The 27,587-nt window shown below is 32.3% G+C and overlaps 1 protein-coding gene across 4 annotated transcripts in view; it reads left to right on the top strand.

The window, feature by feature from the left end:
- The window catches only part of LOC106465982, a 107,695-nt gene extending 84,859 nt beyond the window's left edge, over window positions 1-22,836 (top strand). For all 4 annotated transcript variants that reach the window (XM_013926232.2, XM_022393947.1, XM_022393949.1 and 1 more), the window contains 7 exons: window positions 1,496-1,640; window positions 2,459-2,646; window positions 3,891-4,036; window positions 5,754-5,946; window positions 6,397-6,574; window positions 12,131-12,275; window positions 16,952-22,836. In XM_013926232.2, coding sequence (XP_013781686.2) covers window positions 1,496-1,640; window positions 2,459-2,646; window positions 3,891-4,036; window positions 5,754-5,946; window positions 6,397-6,574; window positions 12,131-12,275; window positions 16,952-20,958 — 5,002 coding nt within the window. In that variant the 3' untranslated portion in view covers window positions 20,959-22,836. The remainder of the gene's footprint in view (window positions 1-1,495; window positions 1,641-2,458; window positions 2,647-3,890; window positions 4,037-5,753; window positions 5,947-6,396; window positions 6,575-12,130; window positions 12,276-16,951) is intronic.
- Window positions 22,837-27,587: the final 4,751 nt, after the last annotated feature.

Raw genomic sequence — 27,587 nt, forward strand, 5'->3', positions numbered from 1 at the left:
CAAGAAACAACAAAAAAAAAAAAAACTTCGAAGAGCGATCTACTCCAAGTTTTGAAGCAGAAGTGGGCGAAAATCCCACAATATAAAAGTGACGAGATGATTCTCACGATGCCCCAAAGGAACAACGAACTCCACGAAGCGAAAGGAAGATCTACTAGATATTAATTAAATTATAAATATATCAATTCATGTGAATATGACTGAAAAATTTCATTTTTTCTGAAAAGGTGGTGTCTATTTATTTGTGACCACGCTGTGTATATATAAAGTTTCTAATAGACTAATATGTAATTCTTCGAAGGGACTAAAAATGATAAGAATGTTTGTCTTTAAATTTCATTAGTTTTCATTAAAGATCAGAGTTGTTTCATTTGTGCACATTCTTATATATATGTTTTAAACATTCATCTTAATACCATGTTTTTGAAAAGTTTTAAGCTTTACTAAATCCTGAAATGAGTTGGCAGTATTAATTGGTGTAATTATGTAATACGAAAACAATGCTGTACTGGGATGAGGAAGAATTTGGCTTTCCTGTATTAGTGGACCTGGTGGAAATACTAGCATAACAGTGGCATTTATCAATAGTTTTTATTATTATTGTTCATTTAATAAGATAGTAAAGGTATGAAGTGTGTAGGAAATATTTTTGATGTAATAAAAGTTTGCATCTGATCATGGAACTTTTGCCTAACTGGAGATGATGCTTTACTACACAAATCTTATGATGCTAAGTCTGTTGCTTAACTAGAGACTACGTTATACTTCAGAGAGTATGGATAGTGTTTAGCTGGGGATAAAAAGAAGTTTCTGATGTTAGTGTTTTTATGTAAACAGGTATGATGTTATATTTCTAATTATATTAAAAAAATTAATTGTGCTCCTCCTACACCTAACACATGACTAAGGAAAAAAAGTAGTGCTAATTATACTGAATGAATGTTGATTATATGGAACTAAAGATACAATGACTATTATGTTAGTGTTAGTACTAATTTCAATAGTGGAAAATGAAGTAATTGATTTTTAAAATATTATTGGTATTAGTGCATCTCTAGGTAAATCTTGTTGTGCCAGATTTTTATTTCTTGATCTTTTTTTCTCAAATTGTTATATTTTACATATGATTTTTTTATAACGTTTAAAAAAAGATCAAATGAAAAATCTCTGAAATAGTTTGTGGCATGTAAAATCATTGTTTTGTATAAATAATTAGTGTATCTATTAACTTAAATCAGAAGTAGGTTGTTCTACAGAGAATATGATATTTAGGATCCCAAGTTCATGCTCTTACAAACATAATTATAAAACAAAATTTGCTTCAAATACTTAACAATATCAAATTGATATAGATTATTTTCAGTTATGTTTTAATGCAATATCAAAGGAATTAATCATATTAAGAAATATATGGTTAAGTAATACTTTTTTGTCATGAAGTTGAAATATTGTTTTTTTAAAAAGTTTGAAAATTATTGTTATATTAATATGTTAGACTAGGTTTTGATGAAGACAGAGCCCCAGACCTCAGTGATGAAGCCATACTTCAAGATGTCCACTGTGTTGCTTCATTGTTGAAAATGTACTTTAGAGAACTACCAAATCCACTGTTGACTTACCAACTTTATGATAAGTTTGTGGTTAGTTTCATAGTGTTTGTACTTAAATTTAAGTACTATAGATAAGCAATTTTATTGTTTCAGGAAATTGTATAATATTCATTTATCACCAGCTGCTTCCATTATAGCTTGTATGATGTTTTCATCCACAGTTCTGAAACATAGTTTTCCACACATTTTCACTGAAATTAGTTCGTAGAGAGCCTCACAACAACAAGGTGTGACACAAAACAGTTGGATCATTGTTCTTTGTGTGTGTGTGTGTGTGTGTGTGTTGTATACATATATTTATATATATATATATATTCATTTGTATAATAAAATTTCATATATTTTCTGAAATATACACACAGTGCTAAAGCAATTTTTGTCTCGCAAGATTGGATTATTCTAAAATATATATATGTATCCTAGGGATCAAACATGAGTATTTTTATAACATTTCTAATGACTTTTTAATTAATTCTTGGTTATGAAACTTTCAAAAGCATGGAATTTTAATGTTAACATGTTTTTTTAATTTTCTAAAAATTTGTAGGTTTGAGTAAAGTATATACATTGCTTTATTTCTATCAAACTTCAAAATATTGGTTTTTATATTTCATGAAAAATTTTCAAAATTTATTAAGTCCAGTAGATTATAATTTATACTCAAATACATTGCTTCCCTGGACTAAAATGTACTATTTATATATTATGAAACTAACATTATATTCAAATTTCAATTATATAAATATCTACTATTATGTACAGTATATCAGGTATTTTAGACTTTATTTCTATTCATTCTGTGGTATTAAGTAGAATAACTTTGTAATTCTGTCATTCCTCCTTGTTAGGGTGCAGTTCAATCTGAAGAAGGTCTTCGACTCTTGAAGCTGCGAGACATTGTCCAGCAGCTACCACCTCCTCACTACCGAACTTTGGAGTTTCTGATGCAGCACCTAGCTAAGGTTGCCTCTTATGGCAGCCATACATCAATGACACCGAAAAATCTTGCCATTGTATGGGCACCAAACTTACTTAGGTGTTTAATTTCAGCAACTTCAGTTTATATGTGTATTTGTGTTTCAAAAATCTGTTTGCACACACAGTTTTATCTCATAGCTTATATTAAAGCTCTTTTATAACTTATAACTTTTGTTTGTGTGCATATGCAGCTTTGCCAAGTGTGAAACAATAATTTTGTGTTGTGCATATGATTTTTCTATCTTTCATTCTTGATTGAAATCATTGTAGTGTTTAGTATTCTATAGAACACAAATTCCTGAAATAGCCCCCATATGATAGTTACTTTCTGGGTCTAATGGAACTTGAAAAATCCCTACAACTGTTTTCTAGGTCCAAATGAACATAAAAAATCCCCAAAATTGTTTTCTAGGTCTAATGGAACTTGAGAAGTGCCCACAAATCTAATGGAACTTGAGATCAGAGCTGCAGAATTGCAAAAATCTTCAGAGTGCAGACTTTCTGCTGATTACCAGAAATGGGAGATATGTCATACCTCAGAGTCAATAAAAGAACCTTAATTTTAACTTTGTATTTGGAATACTGTCATCACACACACATTAAGATATAAACCAATTACTTTTATAAGAGATCTGTGGTTTACCATCCCACATGCGGGCACTGGAGCTTTTTAAGCTGCCCCTTAATGTTTAAAATTCTATTTCTGCAGAATGTTAGTAACAGTATCAATAAAGGGGACCTCACTGTATAATAAAGTTGTATTTATTTTGCTCATTTATTTTACTAAATTTATACTAGAAAGAATTTCCACCTCTATACAAAAGATTGTGGGAATGTGATAACATAAAGCTTAAGAAATGTTATTTTTCCATAGGTATATTTATAAAATTGATTTTTTGTATAGATTTGAAAATTACCATTCTCACTTATAATAGATAACACTATAAAAAAAGATCTTTGAATGGAAAGGACAATAAATGTATGTATTTTTATGTTTAGCTTAGATATTTGTGCATAATGTTAAATAGTGGCTTATATGAAGAATAATCAGTAAGTAAGTTAGAAATTTCAATGTCTGATTCTGTAAACAGAAAATATCTTTTTAAAAAGAGGTTATTCCTTTATTTATTTTTAGCAAGAATCTGTACATTAAGAAAACTTAAGTTAGCTGTATATTACAACACAAAATAATTTATAACAAATTGTTTAAAGGTTTTGAAAATTATATTGCAGAGTGATGTGTTTTTTTTTGTTTTGCTAACATATTCATTATTCCAAGTGTAATACATGTTTATTCTACAGATCTAAAGATGTGGAAAGTGGAGGAGGAGTTGGGGCATTGCATGTTGTTGGTGTCCAAGCAGTTCTTACAGAGTACCTGATTCGTTATGTTGATCTCATATTTAATGACAAATTACCTATACTTCAGAGCCCAAGTAGTGAACAAGGTGATTTTTTTATAATGAAAGTTTATAAAAGCTGTAGAAAGAGATTGAATATTGGGTGGAAAAGTTAATACTTAAAACCAAAATACTGGATTATTCAGGACAATCAACCAAATTGAAAAATGTAAGCTTTCCTCAAATAAGTTTTTGGACATAAAAAATGATCAATAAAAAGGCAGGGAAGGTATAAGAAACATAAACAAACAAAAAAATGAAAAATTTTAAATAGTTGAGCAATGTTTTAATTTTTAAACACACTTTTCATGTTTTGCAGAATACCTTTGTCAACTTTATATATTGATAAGACAACCTTTTTTAATGAACAAAAAGTTTCACTAATGAAATATTGAAAATGTTTATCACTAAATGTCTACATGAATAAAAACTAAAAGGGTTGACACCTGCTTTCATATTTTGTCATTATAATCTTTTTATACAGTTACTAACTGAAATAAGCTTGCAGTACGTTAATGTATTAGAGACATCAACCAATGTATATTAGGATTTTGAAGCAGAACTATACTAGGTATCAGGTTCTTATGAAGTAAACATTCATTAAGAAGGTTAAATATATCTTTCAGTCGTTTTTACCTTAGTATATGTACATCTTATTATCAGTGCATGCCACATAATCCTGTATGCATTTAATAAATTAAAAGAGATGAATTATTTTTTAACCTGAAATAAAAGGTACAGTAAAATGTTCATTTTCCAGAAATGTAAACTAACAAAGTAGCTGGATTTATTAATCTTACATAATGCTTTTCTGGTACAAAACAATTCACCTTCAATCCATATATAAACATGCACACCTGCTGTGCTTTGCAAATGTACTGAATAAAAATTTTAAAATGCAAATTATAGGAAGAAGTTTTGTTTAAATTTTAAGTAACAACTGGGCAAAATACATACACAATTAATTATAATATTTATCTTCATAGTGAATATTATTTATTTCTACTCATTATAAGCTTTAGCTCTATTTTCATTGTTTTTCTATCAGTTATAATTTGTATTTTTTTTTATTATTAAATTTCACACAAAGCTACTTGAGGACTATCTGCTCTAACCATTTCTAAGTTTGAAGTGATATACTAGAGAGAAGGCAGCTAGTCAACATCACCCACCACCGAACTTTTTTGGCTGCTCTTTGCTAACAAGTAATGGGATTGACCATCATATTATAATGCCCCCACAATTGAAAGGGAAGGCATTTTCAGTGACGAGGTTTGATCACATGACCTGTAAGTTGCAAGTCGAGCATCCTAATCACCAGATCCTTATAAGCCGTAACTTTGATATTCATTGATTTTACTCACAGTGAATTGTTAACTTCAATGAAACTGCCCCTTCCCCCCAAGAATTACATAAAATTGACATTCTGATATTTGCTTTTTACTGAAAATTTGCGAGTAATTCTTATATGGGCTTAAGTATTAGCTATTTCTCTAGATTCTGTTGTGTTGCTTGTGTTATTATATTTAAAATACCATTGTTAACTTCAGTAATAAAGCTTGCTTTACTATATGTTTTTTTTTCAGTATGACTATGGTGTACAAACCTAAAACAACCTTGTGACACACCTTATTCCCTGCTTTAGTTGTATTTCGAAAGAAAAATCTTACATCTCTATGTAGGTCATAGCTTATCATGTGAAATATCTATACATAGATAGTGAATCTTGTGTAACATAAGAAAGCTTGTTCATTCCTTTTCACAGACACTTCTAAGAAGCTGAGGCCAAAATCTGTGGCAATTTCAACTCCCACAAAACTTTTGTCTTTAGAAGAAGCAAGATCAAGAGTTTTATCTTCTAATTTAGCAGTTTCTCAACAAAAATATATTGATGTTGGAGGTGGGCCAGAAAGTCTTCCAGACAAGTATCACACTGTTATCGAACTTTCATCTTCCAGGTAATAATGATTTTCTTCTGATAATATTGGCTTTTGAAGAGAGCAGTATAGAATGAAAAACATTAAGAAAACAGCACAATTACCCTTGCTAACTTAATTATGTTATTTTTTGTAACTTGGCAATTGCTTCCATCATCAGATTTGATAACAGAGAAAGTTATAGTACATAATGTTTAGTTCCATGTAATCATTGTTTTTCATTTCAATATATATCATTTACAAGCTTTTGTAGAGTGTTGAATGAATACAAAATTCAGGTATCAACCTAAATTGTATTTCCATATTGTGAATATTATCATAAAATTGTAAGTTTAGTAATGTTTGGACATACCCACATATTTTTGAGAAGTTATCATATGAAATAATGTGATCCGTATTATAAGCTTTTAGAAAATTTTGGATTAGAACTGTTGGACTATTTTTTGTAAATCTTATGTAAATGAATTGCAGCAAAAGAAGTAGTGGAAAATTAAAGAAGTCTCCATCTGGATGGAAGTCTTTCTTCTCCCGAGGCTGGAACTCGGGAAGTACTAGAGAAAAAGATCGAGGTTACCATGACCTAATTTTAAGCCCTCGAAAAATTAGCACTTGTTCCCTGCAATATGCAAGTACAAATATACCTTTGAAGGTATGTTATATATATACCAAATTATTAGTCGTAGTCTCATAGTGGGAATTTTATGGTAGAATACAGTTGTTACAAATGGAGAAGATACAATGTTTTAATTAAATTAACTATACCTTTTTTATAATTATTATATGATTTTACCATAGAAAGTCACATTTTGTTATGTGCTAAAACTATCCTAACTAGCTATAGATTTAACCAGTTTTATACCATTCAGGAATATATAAAGTATATTATCACTCTATCTGAACTAGAGGAGTATCACTGATTATTCCTTGATTTTTTTCCTTCATCTGTTGAAAATACTTATTTAATACTTATCAAGCTTTCATATAAATTGCACGAAACTTTGAACAAACTTACTAAATAGTATCTAGTTTTGGCTTAAAAGAATTCATGTAATTTGATTTACTTTTTTATCTCATTTGTCAGGTTGTGAAAGTTCCAAAGTTTTGTTGTGAGACGCTATTTTGTAACACTATTTTTTCAATGAAAAAACACTAAAAATACTACCTTTTATTTTAGAATTTAAATTTTTCATGTTATTTCTTAGAAAGTTCTATTTCATCTATCTGTCAGTTTCAATTTCATTAACATATTTATTTTGATACTTCATTTTGCCAATCACAGTAGTCACCACTTCTGGATGCAAATTGTAAAAAAGCATGGCATAAACTAATAGATATATTAGTGACATAGCTGTCACCATTACCTTTATCAGGCTAAGTAACAATACTTTTGCTGACATTATACTTGGCCAAGATCAATTTATATCTAATAAACAAAGCTTCTTTGCAATAAATAGTATTTTTTTTATTTATGTGCATTTTGTAATATAAGAAATGTAACAACAGTATTAAATGAATAAGGACTTGAGTCATTAGAATATTTTGTCATTCAATATTGTACTCCCAAAACATGTTTAGGGCTGACCTGTTGTATTATTATATAAGAAACTTCTTATAGCTTTCAATCATATATAATTTAACACTAAACCATTTCTAGTGATTTAAATGATGCTTAAAGAAACTAAAAAATTCCCAGATTTGCAATTTTTTCTAAGCCTTCTAAACTTCCAATTAGATTCCTTTCTGCATCCCTACTGCTCACACTTCTATATTTATTCTACATCAGTATAAATATTTTGTAATTTTTCTGTCAAATTGTATTCAAATGTTGCTTGTAGTTAGTTTCAAAACTGTGTTTCAGTAGTAACATGGTAAAACAGTGAAACCATGAAAATCAAGATATGAATTACTATATTTCAAGGGATGATAGTTTCAGAAGCAATAAATGTCCCATTAACACAGCTTTAGAAATACTCCAAGCACAGTACTTTCCTTTGCTCTGAAAGTTTATATTAAAGATATTTTTTGTTCTTGTTATGCACTTTTGTATATGCATTTTCTTTTGTTTTCTGTTTTATTTTTTTCTTTACATAACATTTCCTGAATCTGCTGTATGTTGAGGATATTTATATTTTACCTGTAAGATATCAATTATTAGTGTAACTGAATACCATATTCTTAATTATATAGTAGCGTTGGTTGACAGATATTCCGATAAGGTACTCTCCTTCCACTCACAAGATTAGCTTTTCTCGTTTTGTGCTGCCCTCTATATGTGAACTTCTTTCAGAAACACATGCCATAAGCTTTCATCCTCCCTCCGTTGGAATCCAAAGTTCCAACATGTCTCTCATGCATCACCTCTCCACCAATAGGAGAGCATTACTATCCTGTGATGCATGTGACTCCCTCTACACGCCACTACTGTACTAGCACTTCTCGTTTGGCAGCTGTCAAGTTCAGACATTGTTTTTTACATTATTTAGTTACCTTGAATTGGTTTATTTTTTCATATTTTTCACAGTTGTGGAGTTAGTATTTTCACATTTAACATTAATTCCTCATGTTTCCCTCTTATGAATTCTGAATTTAAAGTCACCATTTTGGGTACTTCGCCAGCGTCTGATGCCATATTTTCAGCCACGGGTGACCCGTTAGGGGGTATATCGTAGCTCATTCGCCAAGTGATTGAGCGGTATATGAGGCTACCTCTCTCATCTAATTTTACTGTACTTTCTCCTGAGCCTTTTGGGCCGCGCCAGGCTGTAGATAATTTTAATTGTTTGTTTCCCCACCTGGGGTTTACCGCGCCTTTTCGTTCACTACCTGATGATTCAGCTTATTCGTCATCGGTCTTTTTACACTTTATCTCTGAGGTATGTGATATTTTGTCTTTTACACCTGTTTCTTATGGCCCTAGACCAGCACTCTTACATGAAACTTCCCGACCCTATTTAGTCTATCCCCCGATATTAGGGTTCACTCGGATCGATTTGCCTTTCAACTGGGGTAGGGCGTTAGTATGCCTCATCTCCCATGGACTTCGGATCAGTCTGCCCTTGCTTATCATTGGGCGGACTTTCCTTTTCATGACCAACAATTGTCAGGGTCAGTTTGAAAGGCGAAAGAGCAACCCTGAGGGGTTTTCTGCTAACATCCTCTTTGTCCTTACTTCTACATTGATTTGTCTGTTGTCTTCAGCTCTCATGCTTCAAACTTTGTTTGTTTGTTGTTGGGACCTTTTGGGCCATGATGTGGTTTTGGCACGGACCCATCTCCAGGCTCTTTATTTGAGAGACCTCCGCATGGTGCTATTTTGGCAGCGTTATGTGTTTGACTCGGTTCCTGAGTCTTTGGAGTCGCGGGTGGCCTCGGCCCATCGACATTCTTAATTTCTACCTTTACTCATTTGGTAACTCGCTTGTTGCAGTCAGGGCCGAGCACGGCACCAATTCCTGTCCCCCTACCTTCCCCTTCCCAACCTCTTTCCATCCCACCCTCTTGCAGTGCCACGATTTGATATATGCACGATCCACCAACAGCGGTACTGGTGACTATGTGGTCTTTTCATGCCAAGTGGGAGCTTGTCTATTGAATTTAGTTCATCTGTGGGGACCTTTTCTCGCTGATGTCTGGGTTCATAAGGTGCTCTTGGAGGGATTTGTTATCCCCTTTTTCTCTCTTCCATTATTCAGTGTGCCCTTCCCTTCTCCTTGGGATCCCTCAACACACCAGCGCCTGTCAGAGGCAGTTCAGGACCTCATCACACAAAAGGCTTTCAAACCAGCTAACTAGGTTCATAGGGGTTTTACTCCAACCTGTTTGTGGTTCCCAAGAAGACCAGGGAGATACATACCTTATTTTTCGGTGGGCATTTTCTCAAGGTCTTTGGGTGACCAAGGTGGACATTTCCAATGCTAACATTCACAGACATCAAATCTACACTGTAAGACCTGTTGATTCTTATACATTTTCCATGGCTATGTATGCTCACCCATGAGATGGGAAGGTTCTCAAGATCACTAGAGTGTAAATTCCTCGTGATAATTGCATCATAATATGCCCATCCTGGACTATACCATCCATGGATGGCATGGGTAGAGCAGAAGGGGATTGCTGCCCATCCCTGGTATGCATAGATTGAATAAATTGGTGTGGTCTGCTTTTCTAAATAGGGTTCCATAATCACCCGTTGTACTGTCTCGGGTGTTGCAGTCCCTCTGGACTCTCCACCACACTTTTCCCCCCTTTCTTCCAGCGGAGTACAGGAGTCCTTACCAGTTACAAGCCACTGGGGTGGTTGACCATGCAGTTAACCTGCTGAATGGGTTCCACAAAGATGGCTATAACCATTCAGTTCAGAGTAGGGTGGTGGTGTTCTGCTTGTGTAGAGGGAGTTACAAGATCCTACGGATGAATAACTATTTCCTGGAGTTGAGACACCCAAATGCAGTTCACCCCTCCGATTGAGTGCCTTCCTCCTACCCCCGCATGGATGTCGGTACCCATCATGTGAGATTTTGGAGATTGAGTGAACCAATCACATAAGTCCTCACACAGGTTTTGGGTTGTCCATCTTCCCCTCTCAACTTGTCTTCTGTGTTGTGAAGGTCTGTGTGGCCTGTCTCCACTTCTGTCCTGGGTTTTCCATCATTGGGTGATGAGGATGTTACCAACCTGGGGTCATTTCAGGCTGGTTTCATGGTCGTGGGGGTTCAGTGCATGTGATGGACTTCCCTTGGATTCCGGATGACATATTCCTGGATCCCTAGCATTAGGCTACCCTGTAAGTTCCTGGACTGAAATGTTAGGTTCTCTCTTGACTCTGGGACTTGAGGTGAAGGTTGTCGGTACCCAGCAAGTGAGGTTTTGGATGTAGTTGACTTACCGAGTATGGTCCATTGCACCCTAGCCACTCTACACCATTGAACACATCCTCACTTGCCCACTTTCCATTGTGCTATTGAATGATTCTGATTTCTGTTTAAGATCACATTGCTAAACTATCCTTTTCCACACGAATGTGCTACCTATATTTTCCAACATGTCTAGTCCTCCTGATCATGTCGATGTTCTTGGCAAAGAGATACTTGGCTCAGATGGATCATCTAATTTGTTCCTATCATTTTGGGGGTGTCCTCTGGATGCTTCCAGGTATACGCTTGTGCTTCCCTCCCACTGGTCCCTCCTCCATTTCAATGTGGGATTCAAACTAATTTTGTGAGGGGAGGGAGAGTACCTTAATGGAAGTTATAATTTTCCTAAATGGAAATCTATTTCTGATAGGTACTTCCCTCCACTTACACTTCCCACCCATCCTCCCCACAATTTTCCAGTGCATGCATCATCTGTCAAACTTTGAAGTGATAGTTCAGTAGTGGTATGTAGTGCTCTCCTAATGGTGGAGAGGTGACTCATAATGATTTGCATGAGAGATTTGTTGGAACTTTGGATTCCAACAGAGGGAGGGTGAAGGCTTGTGGCATGCATTTCTGAATAAAGTTTGCATATAGAGGGCAGCACAAAATGAGAAAAGCTAATCTTGTGAGAGGAGGGAAGTACCTATAGGAAATACATTGTCATTTAGGAAAATTATAACTTTCATTAATCACACATTTACACAGCATAGGAAATATGATGTTTCATAAGATTTACATGGCTGTGTTAATAATTGTTCAATGAATTAGTTTCCTTACATACATATCATTATACTCGTGTGTATATAATATGAAATGATGTACCATGCCTGTTTTGATTACATATTATTTTGTTTCCATATATGTATAACACCATTTTTATAAGTTTACTTAAACAGTAGAAGGAAACGTGGTATAGTCAACCTCTTCTTTTTTTATTATAGAATTTTGAATATTCCATATAACTGTCACACTAAAGTTTAGAGTAGGAATATTATACCTGAGTAAGCATTCACCAGAAAGATTGTGTAGTTTAAAAAGAAAAAAAATCTGTGTTGTCATTTGGTCATCTAACTTGATGAGGACTTTGATGCCTTGTTTACTGTTAAGCTTTATGAAGGAAGAGTATTTCCAGTTTAGAATAACAAATTGTTTTTTGTTTACAGAAATTGTTTATAAGCTTTCAGAAAGGCCGAGTGGTTACACACCATTTTACATTATGTAAAGTGAAGTATGTTCTATAGAAAGTGCTTGGAATTTTTTAACAAATAATCTCTTATACACGCTTCTAGGAAAAGGCTGTGACAGAGATGGAATTATCACATGTTCACTCTAAGTTACTATCTGAGAAAAGAGCAGAATCAATAATCTCCTCGTTGGATAGGGGTGATAAATGTTATCGCACTTCAGAGATCCTACGTTCATTAAGTCCAACAGGTAATAACTGTTTGCTAGTTGTATGGTTTGTGGGTACACTTACTTCATGTATTTTCATATTATTCTAAACCATATTACTTCAAAGAATTTCCTGCTAAGGAAACTTGGTAAAATTGTTTGTAATGACTAATAATAATGTAATATTGCTTAATACACACAAGAAAGAATGTAACTACACAAATAAGTCAGTTTGATTTGAAAAGTGGGTAAACTTAATAGTGTTTATTAAACAAGTGTTAATAGTGCTTATTAAACAAGCATCTAATCTACAGAAACAGATTGAATGTTTAATTCCACTAATGTTTTATTCTTTTATATGATGTTGTTCTCAAGTATTGAATCTCAGAATTATTTGCTATGTGATATTATGATGAATATTTGGATGAAAGAGTTGATTGACATAATTTTAGATGTAAGAACACAATGCTCAAAAATTGTGCTTGCCAATAGGTTACCAGAAACAGTTCAAATGGTACCTAGTTCTTAGTTTCAGAGAACATATTTAGCAAATTGGGGAAATTTTCACCATGCTACAGTATCTATAAATAAGTAGCAGAAGTAATATGTGTTGAAAACCATTTCATTTTTGACACATGAGTTCCAGACAAGTCGCCATTCAAGACCAATTCATTACACATGTTATGCCTGGAACTGGGAAATTAATCAATATAATTGATTAACTAGCATATAGCACATCAAAAATGATGGGGCAAATACTACCACCCCCACCCTATAGTATACCCTAACCTCACATTTCATAGCTAATTGAAATAAGTAAATAAATAAAGGTTGACCAACAAAGAGGCAGAAAAGTGCAGTCGAGGCAGTCAAAGCCGATAAATTCCTTTGTGAGCCAATCAAAATTATGGTCATTCATGAAATGAATTTGTGGCATATTCATAGAATAATTATTGATAAAAATCAGTTAGATTAACAACTTCTAATATATAGGAAAGCCAGTGCATTTTGGTACCACTACATTCGAACAATAGCTTTTAAAAGTATAACCTAATATTGTTAGTCTGGGTACTAGTATAAAATGAAATGTATGGACAACAAAACCAGAAAAATATTTGTTGATTTCTCAATTTAGAGTCTCCATTGATTAAAGAAGTTTGTGGTTTTATTGAAAATGTTGCTGATATAACAGAAAATAGCTTAATTCAGAAACGATAAATTTTATGTACTTTAAGGTTTATTATACCAACAATCACTACACTTATAAGGTTTTACACCTGCCCCCCCCCCCCTCACTCCTTTCACAAAATTTATAATGGGGACAGTAATCAAACTGTTCTATCTGGATAAATGCATTTTGATTTTTATGACTCCCCCTATTTTGAGAAATTAAGCATAACGTAACATGACACACACTGGCTTTTATATAGGTTAGATTTAAAATGAGATTAAATCATATAATTTAAATTAGTGTTTTTGATTATTTCTGTTTTCATAATCAAAATAATGCCATTATGATTTCTTATTGTTCTTTTCAACAATTATAGTTTGTTCAGCCGAAATGATTAGTTTCACGACTCACAAAAACAGTAATAATATTTGAGTTGTGAAACTATTACAATTACTCAAGAAATTGAAATATTGCCATTATGATTTATTATTATTATTTTTCCATTAATCTAAGTTTGTTCAGTTTCCAGCAAGCATAGCCTAGTAATCAGGGTTGTTGCCTCATAATCCCGGGATCATGGATTTGACACCTATTGCAACCAAACTTGCTTGTCCTTTCAGCTGTTTATTTGTTTCTTTTTTTTAAGGTATGGTATACCTACTAATATTATAACCCAGTCCTTAATTTGAACCATCAAGAGAATAGGGGGAAAACCAGCCAGCTGCACCCACCACTACCTCTTCTGTGCTACTCTTACCAATAAAAGTGGGATTGGCTGTGACATTATAATGTGTCTACAGTGGCAACAAGTATCAAATCTGTGTCCCATCATTTATGAGGCAACAACCCTATTGAACTGCTCATGCCAGCCCTGGAGTGTTATATTGTGACAGACAGCTGCATCCACCACCAGCTCTTGTGTTATTTTTACCAATAAAAATGGAGTTCATTGTAACATTATAATGTGTCTACAGTGGCACTGATATCATATCTGTGACTCAAAATTCATGGGGCAACATCTACCATATCTGAAGGCAACCTGTTCCAAAAGTCAACTATCCTGTTAGAAAAATATAGCTGTCTTAGCTGAAGTTGATTCCTGCCCTGCAAAAATTTATATTTGTTTCTCCTAATCCTACCATTAAATACAAAAATAATAATGCACTTACACTATCAGTTTCCTTAAAAATCAAGAGAAAACAAGATTAAAGACCTTAACCTATCCTCATATGGTAACTTTTCCATCTCAAGTATCATTCTAGTAGCCCTCCTCTGAACACTTTCCAAAATTTCAATGTCCTTTCTAAGGTAAGGAGCCCAAGACTGAACACTACTCCAAATGTGGTTTATCCAATGACATTATCACCTCTTTAGACTTGTATTCAATATTTCTGTAAATACAACCTAAAGAGATGGAAGAACCAAAACACCAAGATCCTTTTCTTCCATAACACTGTCAAGGTTATTCCACCAAAATTATACTGATAATTCAAATTGTAATATTCTACATGCATTACTTTCTGTTTATTTTGGCCCCCTTTTGGGGTCACCTGTTTTAACCACTCACACCACTATATAGTAGTGTCCTGCCTATCAGTCAGTCAGTAGACACTAAAATGATGTCACATAAGGAACATTTAACATTCCACTTTGTACTGTCAATAAAATGTGTGTGTGCTGTAAATCACGAGAAATATTATGCACTTTGTAGGCTACAACACAGCATGGCATGTGAACTTCAAAAGCAAGAGTTAAAAATATTTATTACTCTTATTTCTGGTTTTATTTACTCTTAGAACAGAATACTTTTGGGGATCCAGTGGAAGTACATTTAGTTCTAATTAAGTCATCTGCCATTTATTTACCCAACTCACCAAATAATCCAAATCCTTTTGTGCAGTAGTAGCATTCTTCTCACAGCTAGTATCACCCATATTAATGTTATCGGCAAATTTATATAATCTATTATAATTCCGAGTTAGCTATGAATTGCAATCAGGTTTAGTTGTCTCATAATTATTTTCGGCTTTCTAAAAAAATAAGAAAAAAAACTTAAGGCTTAACACCACCTATGGGAAGTTCTGATATGATTTCTTAATGGAAATGTTGCACTTAAGTCACTGTGCAAGGGCTCAAGTTCTAAACAGACAACTGCCCAACCTTACAGCCATCTAATTCCCTTCCTTTGGGACCAGCAGATAACTCTTCATTCACATACAGAATTTCCTCACTCAGAACAATTACCCTTTATTGTAATCAATGTAGTTTTCCACTATTGAGAACAAAAGTCTCATTCCTTACTCTTTAAAACCCAATTTAGCATTTACATAAGGTCAAGAATAAACCCACAAAACTCCATTAAGTTACACTTAATGTACAAACCCTGTATTAGACTATTTGCTGAACTAAATATGTAATAAGAATGGTTTTATTTATTCGCACTTCAGCTCATATGGTTTTTAAGGTTGAAATGATTTCGGGCTGGGGACATTAACACACCAGCTGTGATTGAGGTTCAAACCAGGGTTCTAAGTCAAGCACCCTACTAACAAAATTAGAAGGGTTCAAATCCTAAGCAGGCCAAATTAGTCCTCATTCTGGACATCACAGTTTTCTTTACCTGATAATAATTTAATTTTCTAGAGGAAATTTCTATCCTTCCAACAAATATTCTGTTGGCTATCATAAAACTGTAATAATAGATACATCACCTACATCAGTGTGTACATTTTGAATATGTTTTTTGTGTGCTTGAAGCAGAATTAGCACACACCTTTGATAAAAAAAAAACAGGAGTTAAGCTTCTGTGTGGATTAAATATAAGAAGTGTTTAATTAAAATAAATAATTTTCATTATGAAAACAATACGACTTACAAAGGTTCTTTAAAGCATTGTTTTCTATATCAGAGCATTTTGTTGAAGCAAAAGATTAATTGTGCAAATATCTTCACTGACTTCATCACATGATTCTTTGTGTTGGTGTCCTCTGTATGAGCATGTGATACTGAAATGTTCTAATGTAGTTTACTACTTACAATAACAAAATCTAATTGCATAGAAAAAATTGTAAGTTAGTTATGAACACAACATAACTATGTTTGCTATTGGATTTTTATGGGATGCCAGTAGGTGCAAAATGGCCTAACCAGACACCAAGAAAATCCCAGTGGATGCCCTTGGAAAATTACATAGTTTTATTATTGTTATGACAAACTTGTGGGCCCCCATCTAGCTTTTTTCCTGGTAATATTTTAGAGTCCAGTCTGCCCCTGGAAGAATAATGGTATACTGTAACACTTATGCTAAAGATAGCATTACAAAAAAATCCTGAATGATAAAATTTTAAGGAACAAGTATAACTAAAACATTTTCTATATGAACTTCATTGGTGTAAATCTATTACAATTAAGTGTTTATAAAAGCCTAGAAGAAAAGTTGTTATACAGGATTTACAGTTCAGTATTTTGTAAAAAAGAAAACAAGTAACTGAATATTTGGAGAATTCTTGGGCATTTAGTTAATGTTATTTTTTTCTTTTGCAACCAGAGGGGCTCAAGATAATGTGGAGTAATGAAGGATTTATGAAAGAAGAAAACAGTTCCTGCAAGTCATCTAATGCACATAAGCATATTCGATCTGTATCACATGATTCTTATTTTGAAAATACAGTGGATATTCCTGCTGAAGATAATGTTGAGGAAGATGATGGAAGCGTATTTTTACAGATGGATAATAAACTGAACTTTACATTAGGTGACAGTGGTACACTCAAAGAGAGTAGGTCTGAAGAGCAATCTTTCGCTATAAAGAGTGAATTGGACCATATGAGAGATACTGAAATTGCATCCCTCCAGAAGATATCATTATCTGATAATGGCAAATGTGAGGAAGAAGTTAAGAACTTGCCAAAGGAATCCTACTCAGAATCCTCTAAAAGTTCACGAAAACAAAGACTCAGAAGTTCAGACAGTGATGTTTCGAGTCCAAAAATGCAAAAACTGAATTTCAAACATTTTCGACAAGCTTTCAGTTCCCCTTCTTTTGGTAAAAAATTGGATTTTTCTTTCATTTTCACTGAAGAGGATAGTTTGTCAAACATAGGTCAAGAAAAAGAAAAGGACTTTCTACGAGGAAGTATACGAAAAACAAAGGAATGGTTTGTCCAAGCTTTGTCTCCAGATACAGGAAACAAAAAAATCCTTCCCTTTCCCACAGAACAGGAATTTAGGAATTCTATAAATATTCCTCAAGCCAACAATAGTATTGAAGTTATTTCTAAGACATATGATAAAGATTTAGTAAACAACAATTCAGTCAGTATTTGTGCTGCAGCAGAAAATACTTTCATTAAGCAGTCCAGTAATTTAACAACTTATGATGGAAGAGCACAGCTTAGTTTCATCAGTGATCTAGGAGATGATAAGGAGATTACTGGGAAAACAGTAATAGAGAGATATGGAAATGAAGAAACGGTCATAGTTGAAGTGCATGCTACTCAAGAAAGCTCATCTGATGAGGATGAAAAACTTGAAGAAAGTTATCGTGTTGTAGATGAAATGTTGCAAGCTGCCAGTAAAAAAATTGAACAAGAGCACCTGCAGGAAGATAATACTAAACAGTATCCTGATCACACTTCATCTTTAATACAGAGTTCGTCCATTGAGACATATCTGCCTGATTCTGCTTGTATGCCAAAAGTTGAGCCATCTGAAAAAGTTGATGAGAACCAAGTTTCTAGAAAGTTCCATTATGATACAGTAGGACATGTAAATACATGTAGATCCATTTCTCTTCATTCTTCCTTATCTTCAAAAGAGGGTAACTTGGGTAATGATGATACAACATATCTAACTGCTGCATCAGCAAAGCATTTGGAGCTTGCCCTGACAAATGATACTGAGAAATATCTTTCTGATACCATGAAGACTGATTGTATCATTCCAGACTCTTCTTCTGATATACTATTACTGGGTGTAGCAGTAAGTGAGCAAAATTCATCTTCATTACCATTAGGTTATTCAAAAGACGTGTCAGAAAAGAATAAGAAAAAGACTGAGGAAATATGGTTTTCTTCTTCTAGTATAACTCCTGAAAATGAAGACCAGCATGTTTCTGATCTTGATGAACTTTTTAGTTATAAGTTGCTTGATGAATATGATACAGCAATGACACCTGTAAATGGAAAAAGTACTACCAAAACACTCCCAAACAGAGCTGACTTGTATGAGTTACAAGAGAACGAAAGAACTGAAAATATTTGTGAACCACTTCAATTTCTTCCTTCTAGCAGTATACCTAAAATGATTAAACAGGAGGATTTAAAAACTAAACATGTTGAAGAAGTCAGAAATACATACACAGTATCTAGAACATGCAGAGCTACAGATGAATATGCCAATCTAAACATTTTGCCAGAAATGATTGAAAATTCCAACCTACAGAAAACTGGCAGACTAAGTTGTGAAGGAATTTGTAATAGAAATATAGAAGCTATCCAGCATAAGATGGAAGAAGAAGAATTGAAAGCAAGTAAACAAAAAAACTCTATGATGATGGAGCAGCAATTAGGAAATCATCAGGATGTGCAAAATTCTAGCACTGTTTCAAGTCAGAAGTCGGAAATCTCTCTTTTTCAAGATAAAAGTTCTTCTGATCTTACTTTTCGAAAACGCATCAGCTATGAAAGGCCTTCACCTGTAGAAGAATGCAAACGAAAATTTGAGTCAGAAATTGGACGTACAATAGTAAGAGATCGGAAGATGAAACTGGAAATGGAACAAATAAAGGCAGAAATGCAGGAAAAGTTTCAGCACAAACAAGAGAAGTCTTCATACAATTTCAACAAAGATTCACAGTTGCTCACTCAAACACAGAAGCTTGATTTGTCCTGGGATATTACAAAAGAGCATGCAAAAAAAACATCTGATGTGGTAGAACTTCGCAGATCCCCAGGGAGACAATTTGAAAAAACTTTTGAAGAAAAGGAAAATGAAAGAAAAAGAATGAGTGAACCAAGTGGTACATCTCTTAGATTAACACCCAATCTTTTAGTTGGAGAAAGTAAACGTGTTTCAGAGCCAACCATGACACAAGTATATCTTCAACTTCCTCATGAGAATAAAAAAGCTTCTTTAAAGCAATTAGTCTCAAAATTTGAAAGTCCTTTACTAAAAGAAGAACATTTTAGCAGTGAAAAAAAACCTTATAAAACAGATTTATTGGATGATTGTAACTTTATAAAATACAACTCTCCCATGACTAATATTTTCACTCAGATTAAGAACTTAACACTTCAATCTGAGCAACCTACTCATACAGTTTCTGCCAAATGTGATCACTGGTCTGATTCCATACAAAAACATCCTGCTTCCCATGATTTTACACAAAATCAGATTTTCAGCTCAAAAACTGAAGCTCAGAAAGCATACTCTTGGGGTCCAGAAACAACTTTATCCAAAGAAATCAAAGAAGTGAGACTATCGAACATTATTAAGCCACGAACCTTGGATTTAAAAAAGACATCAACTTGCAACTCTCAAAAAGAAGGTGTGCAAAAACGAGAAGACATATTAAGAAACTGTAATAGCATGAGTATACAAAACAAAAATAAAACACAATGTGTTCAAACTCAAGAAATTTCACTATCAGAAAACAAAGATGTGCTTGGAAATCCTGTTGATTTACCCTCAACAAAGAGAGAAGATGTTTTTGGTCCCATTAGATGGCACTCATTATCTCCTTTAAATTCCCCTACCAGAGAATTAGAATCACATGGTCGATTTCGATCAGAATCTTCTCCAGTGGATTCTAAAATTATTAATCGAAGGGAAAGAATTAATCGTTTAAAAGAAGAGCGAAGGAATCAGCTGAGAGAGAAATGGAGGTCGGCTAGTTTCAGTAAAGATTCTAACAATAAAGCATGTTGGAGAAGAAACCCATTCTCCTCACAAAGTGAATCTGAAACGTGTTCAAGAATTTTCAATTCTTTATCATCTCCAGTGAAAGAACAGGAGTGCCATACCATAGCTACTTGCCCTGCTGTATATGCAAAAGATACAGGTCCTAAACCTGTCATGAAAAACAAAGTAGGTGATGAAGAAGGAGAAATATGGGTTAGGGAACGTGCTCAAAAATGGCAAAAGCAATTCTTAGAAAAAGCAACTAATGCAAGTTTATCCTATGATGTTAGTCATTATGGTCCCAAACATTTCACAGAAGACATGCCTAGTACATGTAAAGGAAAATTTAGTGGACCTGTTTTGTCTCATGGAGTAAGACCTCCTATTCCAGAAAAGCAAGCAGCTAGATTAACAGTAAAGAAAGCACATATAGAAGGCCTGACACTCAAAATTAAATCCATCCCTGCTACACAAACAAACCAGACTGAATGTGATGAAGAATCAAAAATTGTGCCAAAAATATTTTTATCAGAAGAAACTGCCTCTGCTAAAACTAGCTCAGATAATTCCAGGGAAAGTAAATCTCTTCAGCATGTTCCCTCACCTCAAAAACATATTCGAGATAGAGTTGCTGTGTTCGAAGCTACATCTTAAAAATCAACAGGTCATTAGTTATTATCAATAGCCAGTGTTGAAACAGGTAGTGTTAAAGATAGATGCTTTGTTGATCAGCAGGATCTGATTTTTTGTTTTTGTAAAGAAATGTTTGAACAGATAGACTTGTGTGCATGCTGAGCATGCTTGATGTGAAAATTAAATTAACATGTTTTAAGACTTGCTATATGAAGTTTCAAAGTGTATAACCTAAAAACAGTTTCAAAAGAAAGATAGTGAAGTGCAGAAAGAAAGTCTTCCATATAGTTGGTTTTGGCACTTTTCTGGCTATACATTCTTGCTTTATTTCATAGTACATATTTAATGTCATTCCACATGGTCTTGGATGTGTTCAAGTGTTAGTGTGTCAGTTTGTACATCATTCCACTTTTACCTATAATTCACTCTCTGAAAACCAAAGAAGGAATTCATTTAAATTATTTTATAATCAGTAAAAGTATTTCTGGAAATTAAGATTGACAGTTGTGTCAAGTTTTAAAAAATGCTTTAAGGTTTCACATCTTTGTTAATTTAGGTAATATAATTATACCTTTTTAGCTTTACTAGTAATTGTTACTTCGACATGTATTGTAAAAAAGTGCTGAGTGAAAACTTCTGAATTATTCTTTATAATTTCTTTTCACTTCAAAACTCTGCAATTGATATATCTGACCATGCCATGCTACCCATTGATAAAGCCTTCATTGCAGTAGCCACGATAGGCAAAACTACAGTGAAAAGTAACAACTTTATTTTTTTTTTATGTTGTTTGACAAATGTATAGTTTTTACTGTCCACAATCTTTTAAGCAGTAATGAACACATGAATGTAAATAGAGAAATATTGTATAAAGCATGAAAAATATATCTACAAGTATTTACCAAAGCACAGATATTTTCTTTAATTTATGTATGCATTAGTTTTACCTTCTGTAAACTATGAAGTTAGAAGAGGAATCTCTGTAGCCTTAACTTGTATTGATCATCTTGGTGAAATTGCAGTTATCTACCTTAATAAAAACTTGTGCTTATGCATTATGTTGAATTGTTAATGTATTTGGACATAGGTTTATTCATGAAATAATTCTATGGTTGTTTTGAATCCACAATGAGATATCTGTGCTTTAAGGTTATTGAGTAGATAATAGCTATATACCAGTGTTTTCCAAGTTAATTTCTAAAGTGTGTGTAATCCAAGCTCATTACTGGAGAGTATTATTATGCATACATTGATAAGTTTTAAGTAAATTTATGTATATAATACAGTTTTGCATCAAGAATCCATCTCTTATGACTGGTTCTGAACTTCATGTATATATGTATTAATTTTAATTACAAAATGACAAAGTTTTGTTAGAGTTTCATTGATACATGTATTCCAGTTTTACTTGGTACTGAAACTTTGTTTCATTGATTTCTGGTGAAACTAAAATAGAAACACCCATACAGCCACAGTACACTTTTATTTGTACTTTGTTGTTCTTTGGATTTTTAAAAATGGTCAGAAAGCAATATGTAGTCTACAAGTAAAGAAAAATCATGTAAATGTATATTTCTGTATTTTAAAAGCATATGTGTGTGTATTTAAGGTATTTACTTTTTTGTATATTTTGAATTTCTATATGATAAAATTACAATCTTAGACATGATAAAATGTATTAGTCACTTTTACTGCCAATTTTATTGTCAAATAAAATAAGGCTCATCCTGTGATTCACTTTGCTGAAATTGTTACAGGATGTAATTTTCACTGTGTATGATCAAAAACTAGATGTATTTATACCGAAGAATGTAAAAAAACAAAAACGTATACAATGTATGTGTCAAGTATTAAAAATTACCTGATGCATTGCTTTAAAACAGTAGTGATTGAACTGAACCTTGCTTTTATATTTTCTACCAAGTTTATTTCCGACAAGATAAACCTTTAGAAATGTATGTTTTCATTATCTATTAGTATGACTTGAGATTTGTTTTTAAGCCACAATTACAAACCAATATATTCACCTGAGTGAAAAAACTCTGAAGTTGAATAAGGTGTATGGGATAATCAGTTGAATGTTAGTGTAAGAATACAAAAAAGTTATGATTATTCCACCTAGTATTCTAAAGTAAATGTGATAATAATTAGTTTGTATTACTGTGGCTGTTTGAAAGACATCATATATTTCCTTTATAACACTTGCCAATTTGGAAAAACTAATGTAAAAAAGTGAAAGATGCAATTCAAACAAATTAAAAAAAAATAGAAATTTGCAGTCAAAAATACAATATTTACATTCTTCTTTATTTATTTAATTAATGATTATTTAGTTACATCTATTTCTGTTTCAATCACACAACCCAGTTCATAATTTCTAATAACTACATATGTTTGTGCACTACCTTTATAATAGCCATAACACGTTTCTGATTGAAAGAATCACCATTTTACATCGTGTATGTACATACACTGTTGATAATTCATCACATCTGTTTTAATGATACAGACTTATTAAACATAACCAAATGAACAAAACAGTTATCCTAATACTTATGGTCACTTCCTGAAATACATGATGACATAAGGAGTAAAATGCTGATTTGTTTTTTAGGACCAACATATATGTATATATTCTGACAAGGGAAACAAATTTAAACAAATAGTGACTGTATTGTACCATCTTCAGACAAAGGTACAAATTTAACAAAAAATTGTATAATACAACATCATTCTTAGACTAGTATCTTTCTGAATATGCTTAACATAAAGCTGTTTATTTATTTTTATAAAGCTACTACTTTTTTCCTCAATAGAGGTGATTTTAGATTCTGCTGGACCTTAATAATGTTACCTCACATTTCAGCTACAGTAAAGAAAATATGGAGTTCAAATAATTTTGATGTAGGAATTAGAAGCAAGTAACATTGTCAGTACTCTAATTCATCTAATATTTTACAGATGGTTAATAAAACAAAAACTAAGAACTTCTGTATATAAAATTACATACTTAAAATAGAAAAATAATACTTGTATGTAAAGATACTGACTAAAGAAGCACACTAATGTAAGTAAAATTTATTTACACTTGCAAACATAACATTAACAATTGGATCTTGTTCTACCTCAACTATTAAAAGCTTTGTTTTTCTGTAAAAAAAATAATACAGAAAATACAATTAATATGAATAAACATAACAGAAAAATAAAACAAACCTTGCCTTATGATAATTTTGGTAACATTCAAAAGGTGATGACAACCTATAAAAGTTTTTTTTCTTTTACATAGAATATTTGAAAACCAACTATATAAAATTTACAACTACTTCAATAACAGCTATAGAGCCTTAACAATGAATTTTAAAAGTAACATTTTTTTTGTGGGACTAATCTAACAACATGAGATCCTTTCATGCTGCTTAGTTTGGCTTAAAATAATTCTGTCTCTATTAATGTTCAAATTATAGGTGTACTACACAACATGGCAAAAAAGATAAATAGAATATATTTGTTCCTTTTAATTTACAGGTACCTAGAGTTGGAGTAATCATTCTGGTATTACAAGTACATGCAAAGTTATCACCATATTTTAATAACAATTTATGTCTTCTTCATTAAAAGCTTTATTTTTAAGTTGTGAAAATATATTTTCACAATTCAGGTATGTATCTTTTATTACAGAAACCTTTATATTTTTTTTCCCTCATTTTAATGTACATATGGCAATAACACAGTAAATCAAACTGTGCAGACAATGTTTTTCTCTTTCTTTGCTGCATGTGCCACAAGTTTTGTGAAAAACACTGAAATTATTAGTGCACAATAACAGTATGAATAAAATAAAAACTGGAGAAGATATAGATTATATTTTAGGAAGTAATTTCAGGAGAATTTGTTTTAATATTTTAATGGTGTCTCAAGGATTTCATGGGTAATTATTACTGTTGTATTGTAATTTTACTGACAGAAGTGGCACAAAAGATTTAGCTAAGTCTACAGTAAAATTTTCTATTGCTACAAAATATATACAGTGATATCAATTTTTACTAGATCTGCATAAAACCATAAATAATCAAATTTCTGGATTTTTTAAAGTAACATACTACTTTCTAGGCAACAAATTATAATACATAACTTCATGACACTTAATTTAGTATGGTTTAACTTTGGATGTAATTTTGTACAACAGAATTTTGCACTACACATTTAGTTCTTCTGACTATTTGCTATCCAGACATGTCTGTAACATTATTTATACAGTTATGCACAAAAATTTTAAAATACTTCAGTTTAGCTGGATAAAGTCAGGATACATCTTAATAGTACACATAACTATCATTACTGCTTTTTATGCAGACAAAGGACAAAATAAGAAAGAATTGATATAAAAACTGCTGACTGATAAAACACCAATTCCTCATGTTCACTTAAAGAAAATGGCAAAAGACTAATAAATGAAAGTTCTATAAATGATGTGTTATGAACTAAGTGTTAATATAATCCAAATTAAACTTATCTAAGGCCATGTATAATTAATTAGTTGGTTATGTGGTGGCTACAGGTGTTTGTGATTTACAAGTGGAATAGTTTTTCTCTTCCTATTAATCCTGAGAATAAATACTGATTACTGTGCAATTAAGAGTAGTTATGTAACAAACATCTGCCATTGAATGAGCATTATTTCCTCAGGTGACATTGATAAACAGGTGTCTAGTAACCTGAAAAATAATCCAGGACTCCTGGTAACTTTTAATCTGCACTTTTTTTAACATGGCCTGATAATCACATTGTAATGAGATCCAATTCAATATAAGCCAGGGTCACAGTACCTCCAAAAACATTTTACTTTTCTTGTTTTAGACATCTAAATTAAATTTTGTAGGCAGTTGTGTCACTTTCTAGCACTCGGATTGAATTAAGGAATAGATAACACCACAGTATGCTACTTTTGAATGACCTTTTATATGTATATATATGAAAATGTGAAATTATCTATTACATCTTCTAAAAAAAATTCTTGTTCAGAATTTGTTTGAAGAAATTATCATAAAACCTGTCCTACATGTATATAAATCTCTACCACATAGCATTTCAAATTCTCCTTTTTCTCAGGCCTCTTAGTTTTTTTGGTTGTTTTTTCTAATTAGGCTAGAACATCCAATAAAAATCATCTAATTTATAATGTTTGGGAAATAATTATTCTAGATTGCCCAAAAAATGTGAATAAAGTTAATTTGTTACATTAATAGCAATTACTGATAAACCTGAAAGTCATCTATTTCATCATAGAATAACGAGTTGGTAGATTAGGTGTGCAACTACACTAAAGGTTATATAGTGAAAATAAAACCCATGTTTATGCAATGTTATAAAGGCCAGACAAAATTGGAAATATCGATATTATTCCAGTTTTATCTTTTGACTAGCTATACATGTAATTTATTGTACATTATAACGAGTAAGTACAACAGTAATAATAATAATATAAAAGATGTAAAGAAGGAAATATTGTTTATTTCTCTAGTATTTTCTTTCTTTCTTGATGTAATGTTAAAATACATCTATCAAAATCAAGGATATAGAACTAAAAGAACATAAATTCATGGGTTAAAAGGTCAATACACAATGTATATTTTTGTTCTGACCTTATATTTCCTAGAAAGTGTTTGTTTATTTTTAACATACTGGCTTATGTCCAAGGATAGTCTAGAATGTATATGAGCAATGATAAACAGAACCAACGAGAGCAATGGAAAGCAACAGAGATATAACATTTTTTTTGTGTTGAAAACCATTGACAAGACTATGAATAAGAGTACATGCACTACATCATAGTAAATAAAGCCATGGTTGTTCAGTATCCTTAATAATGACTAAGAACTACATATATGAAGAGGATGATGTACATATATCAGCCAAAATAATGTTGGGTTACATGTACCGAAATCCATTTAAGGTAGCAAAGTGGATTATCAATAAGCATTACATTTCTGTTAAATTCACTTGTTTTTATAAAAAACATAATGCATCAAATAATCTTTCTTAAACCCAATTTACAGAAAGAACTAATACATATGATCTATTTGAATAAGTACTAATAATTATGAAAAACCTTTCTTATTGGCCTTATAGAACTAACGGCAGTACTTAAAGTACAATCCACTACATAAAGGTTTTCAATATATACGACTTGTTCTACTGAATGTTTATCCTGCCAATTATGGACAGATATTTTTTTTTTGGTATGAAAGTGCACACTCCTCAAACAAACTAGTCTATTGCTCCTAATAAATTAATTCTAGCAAAATTAGTGCAGATTATGCACATCACTCCACTAACAAACATAAAGGACATATACACAAAATTTAATCCTATATTATAAAAATGATTTTAAAGGATAGCATTCACACTTAAAACTTGTTTTGATGATGTCAGCTTAATGATGATTTATAACAACGTGCAAATTAGCCATCACATAATAATTTATGTACTAGAATAAAGTCTACTCAACAGTTGTCATACCATAATACAAGCATGTCTGAATAATATTTCACAAGCTAGTACTACACAGAATAAGTCAGTTGCAAAAGAGAACATTTTTGATGTGTCTTACATATTTTTAGATTATCTCAGCATATTATAATTATAAT

This window comes from Limulus polyphemus, unplaced genomic scaffold (assembly GCF_000517525.1).
Source record: "Limulus polyphemus unplaced genomic scaffold, Limulus_polyphemus-2.1.2 Scaffold2113, whole genome shotgun sequence".
Lineage (NCBI taxonomy): Eukaryota > Metazoa > Arthropoda > Merostomata > Xiphosura > Limulidae > Limulus > Limulus polyphemus.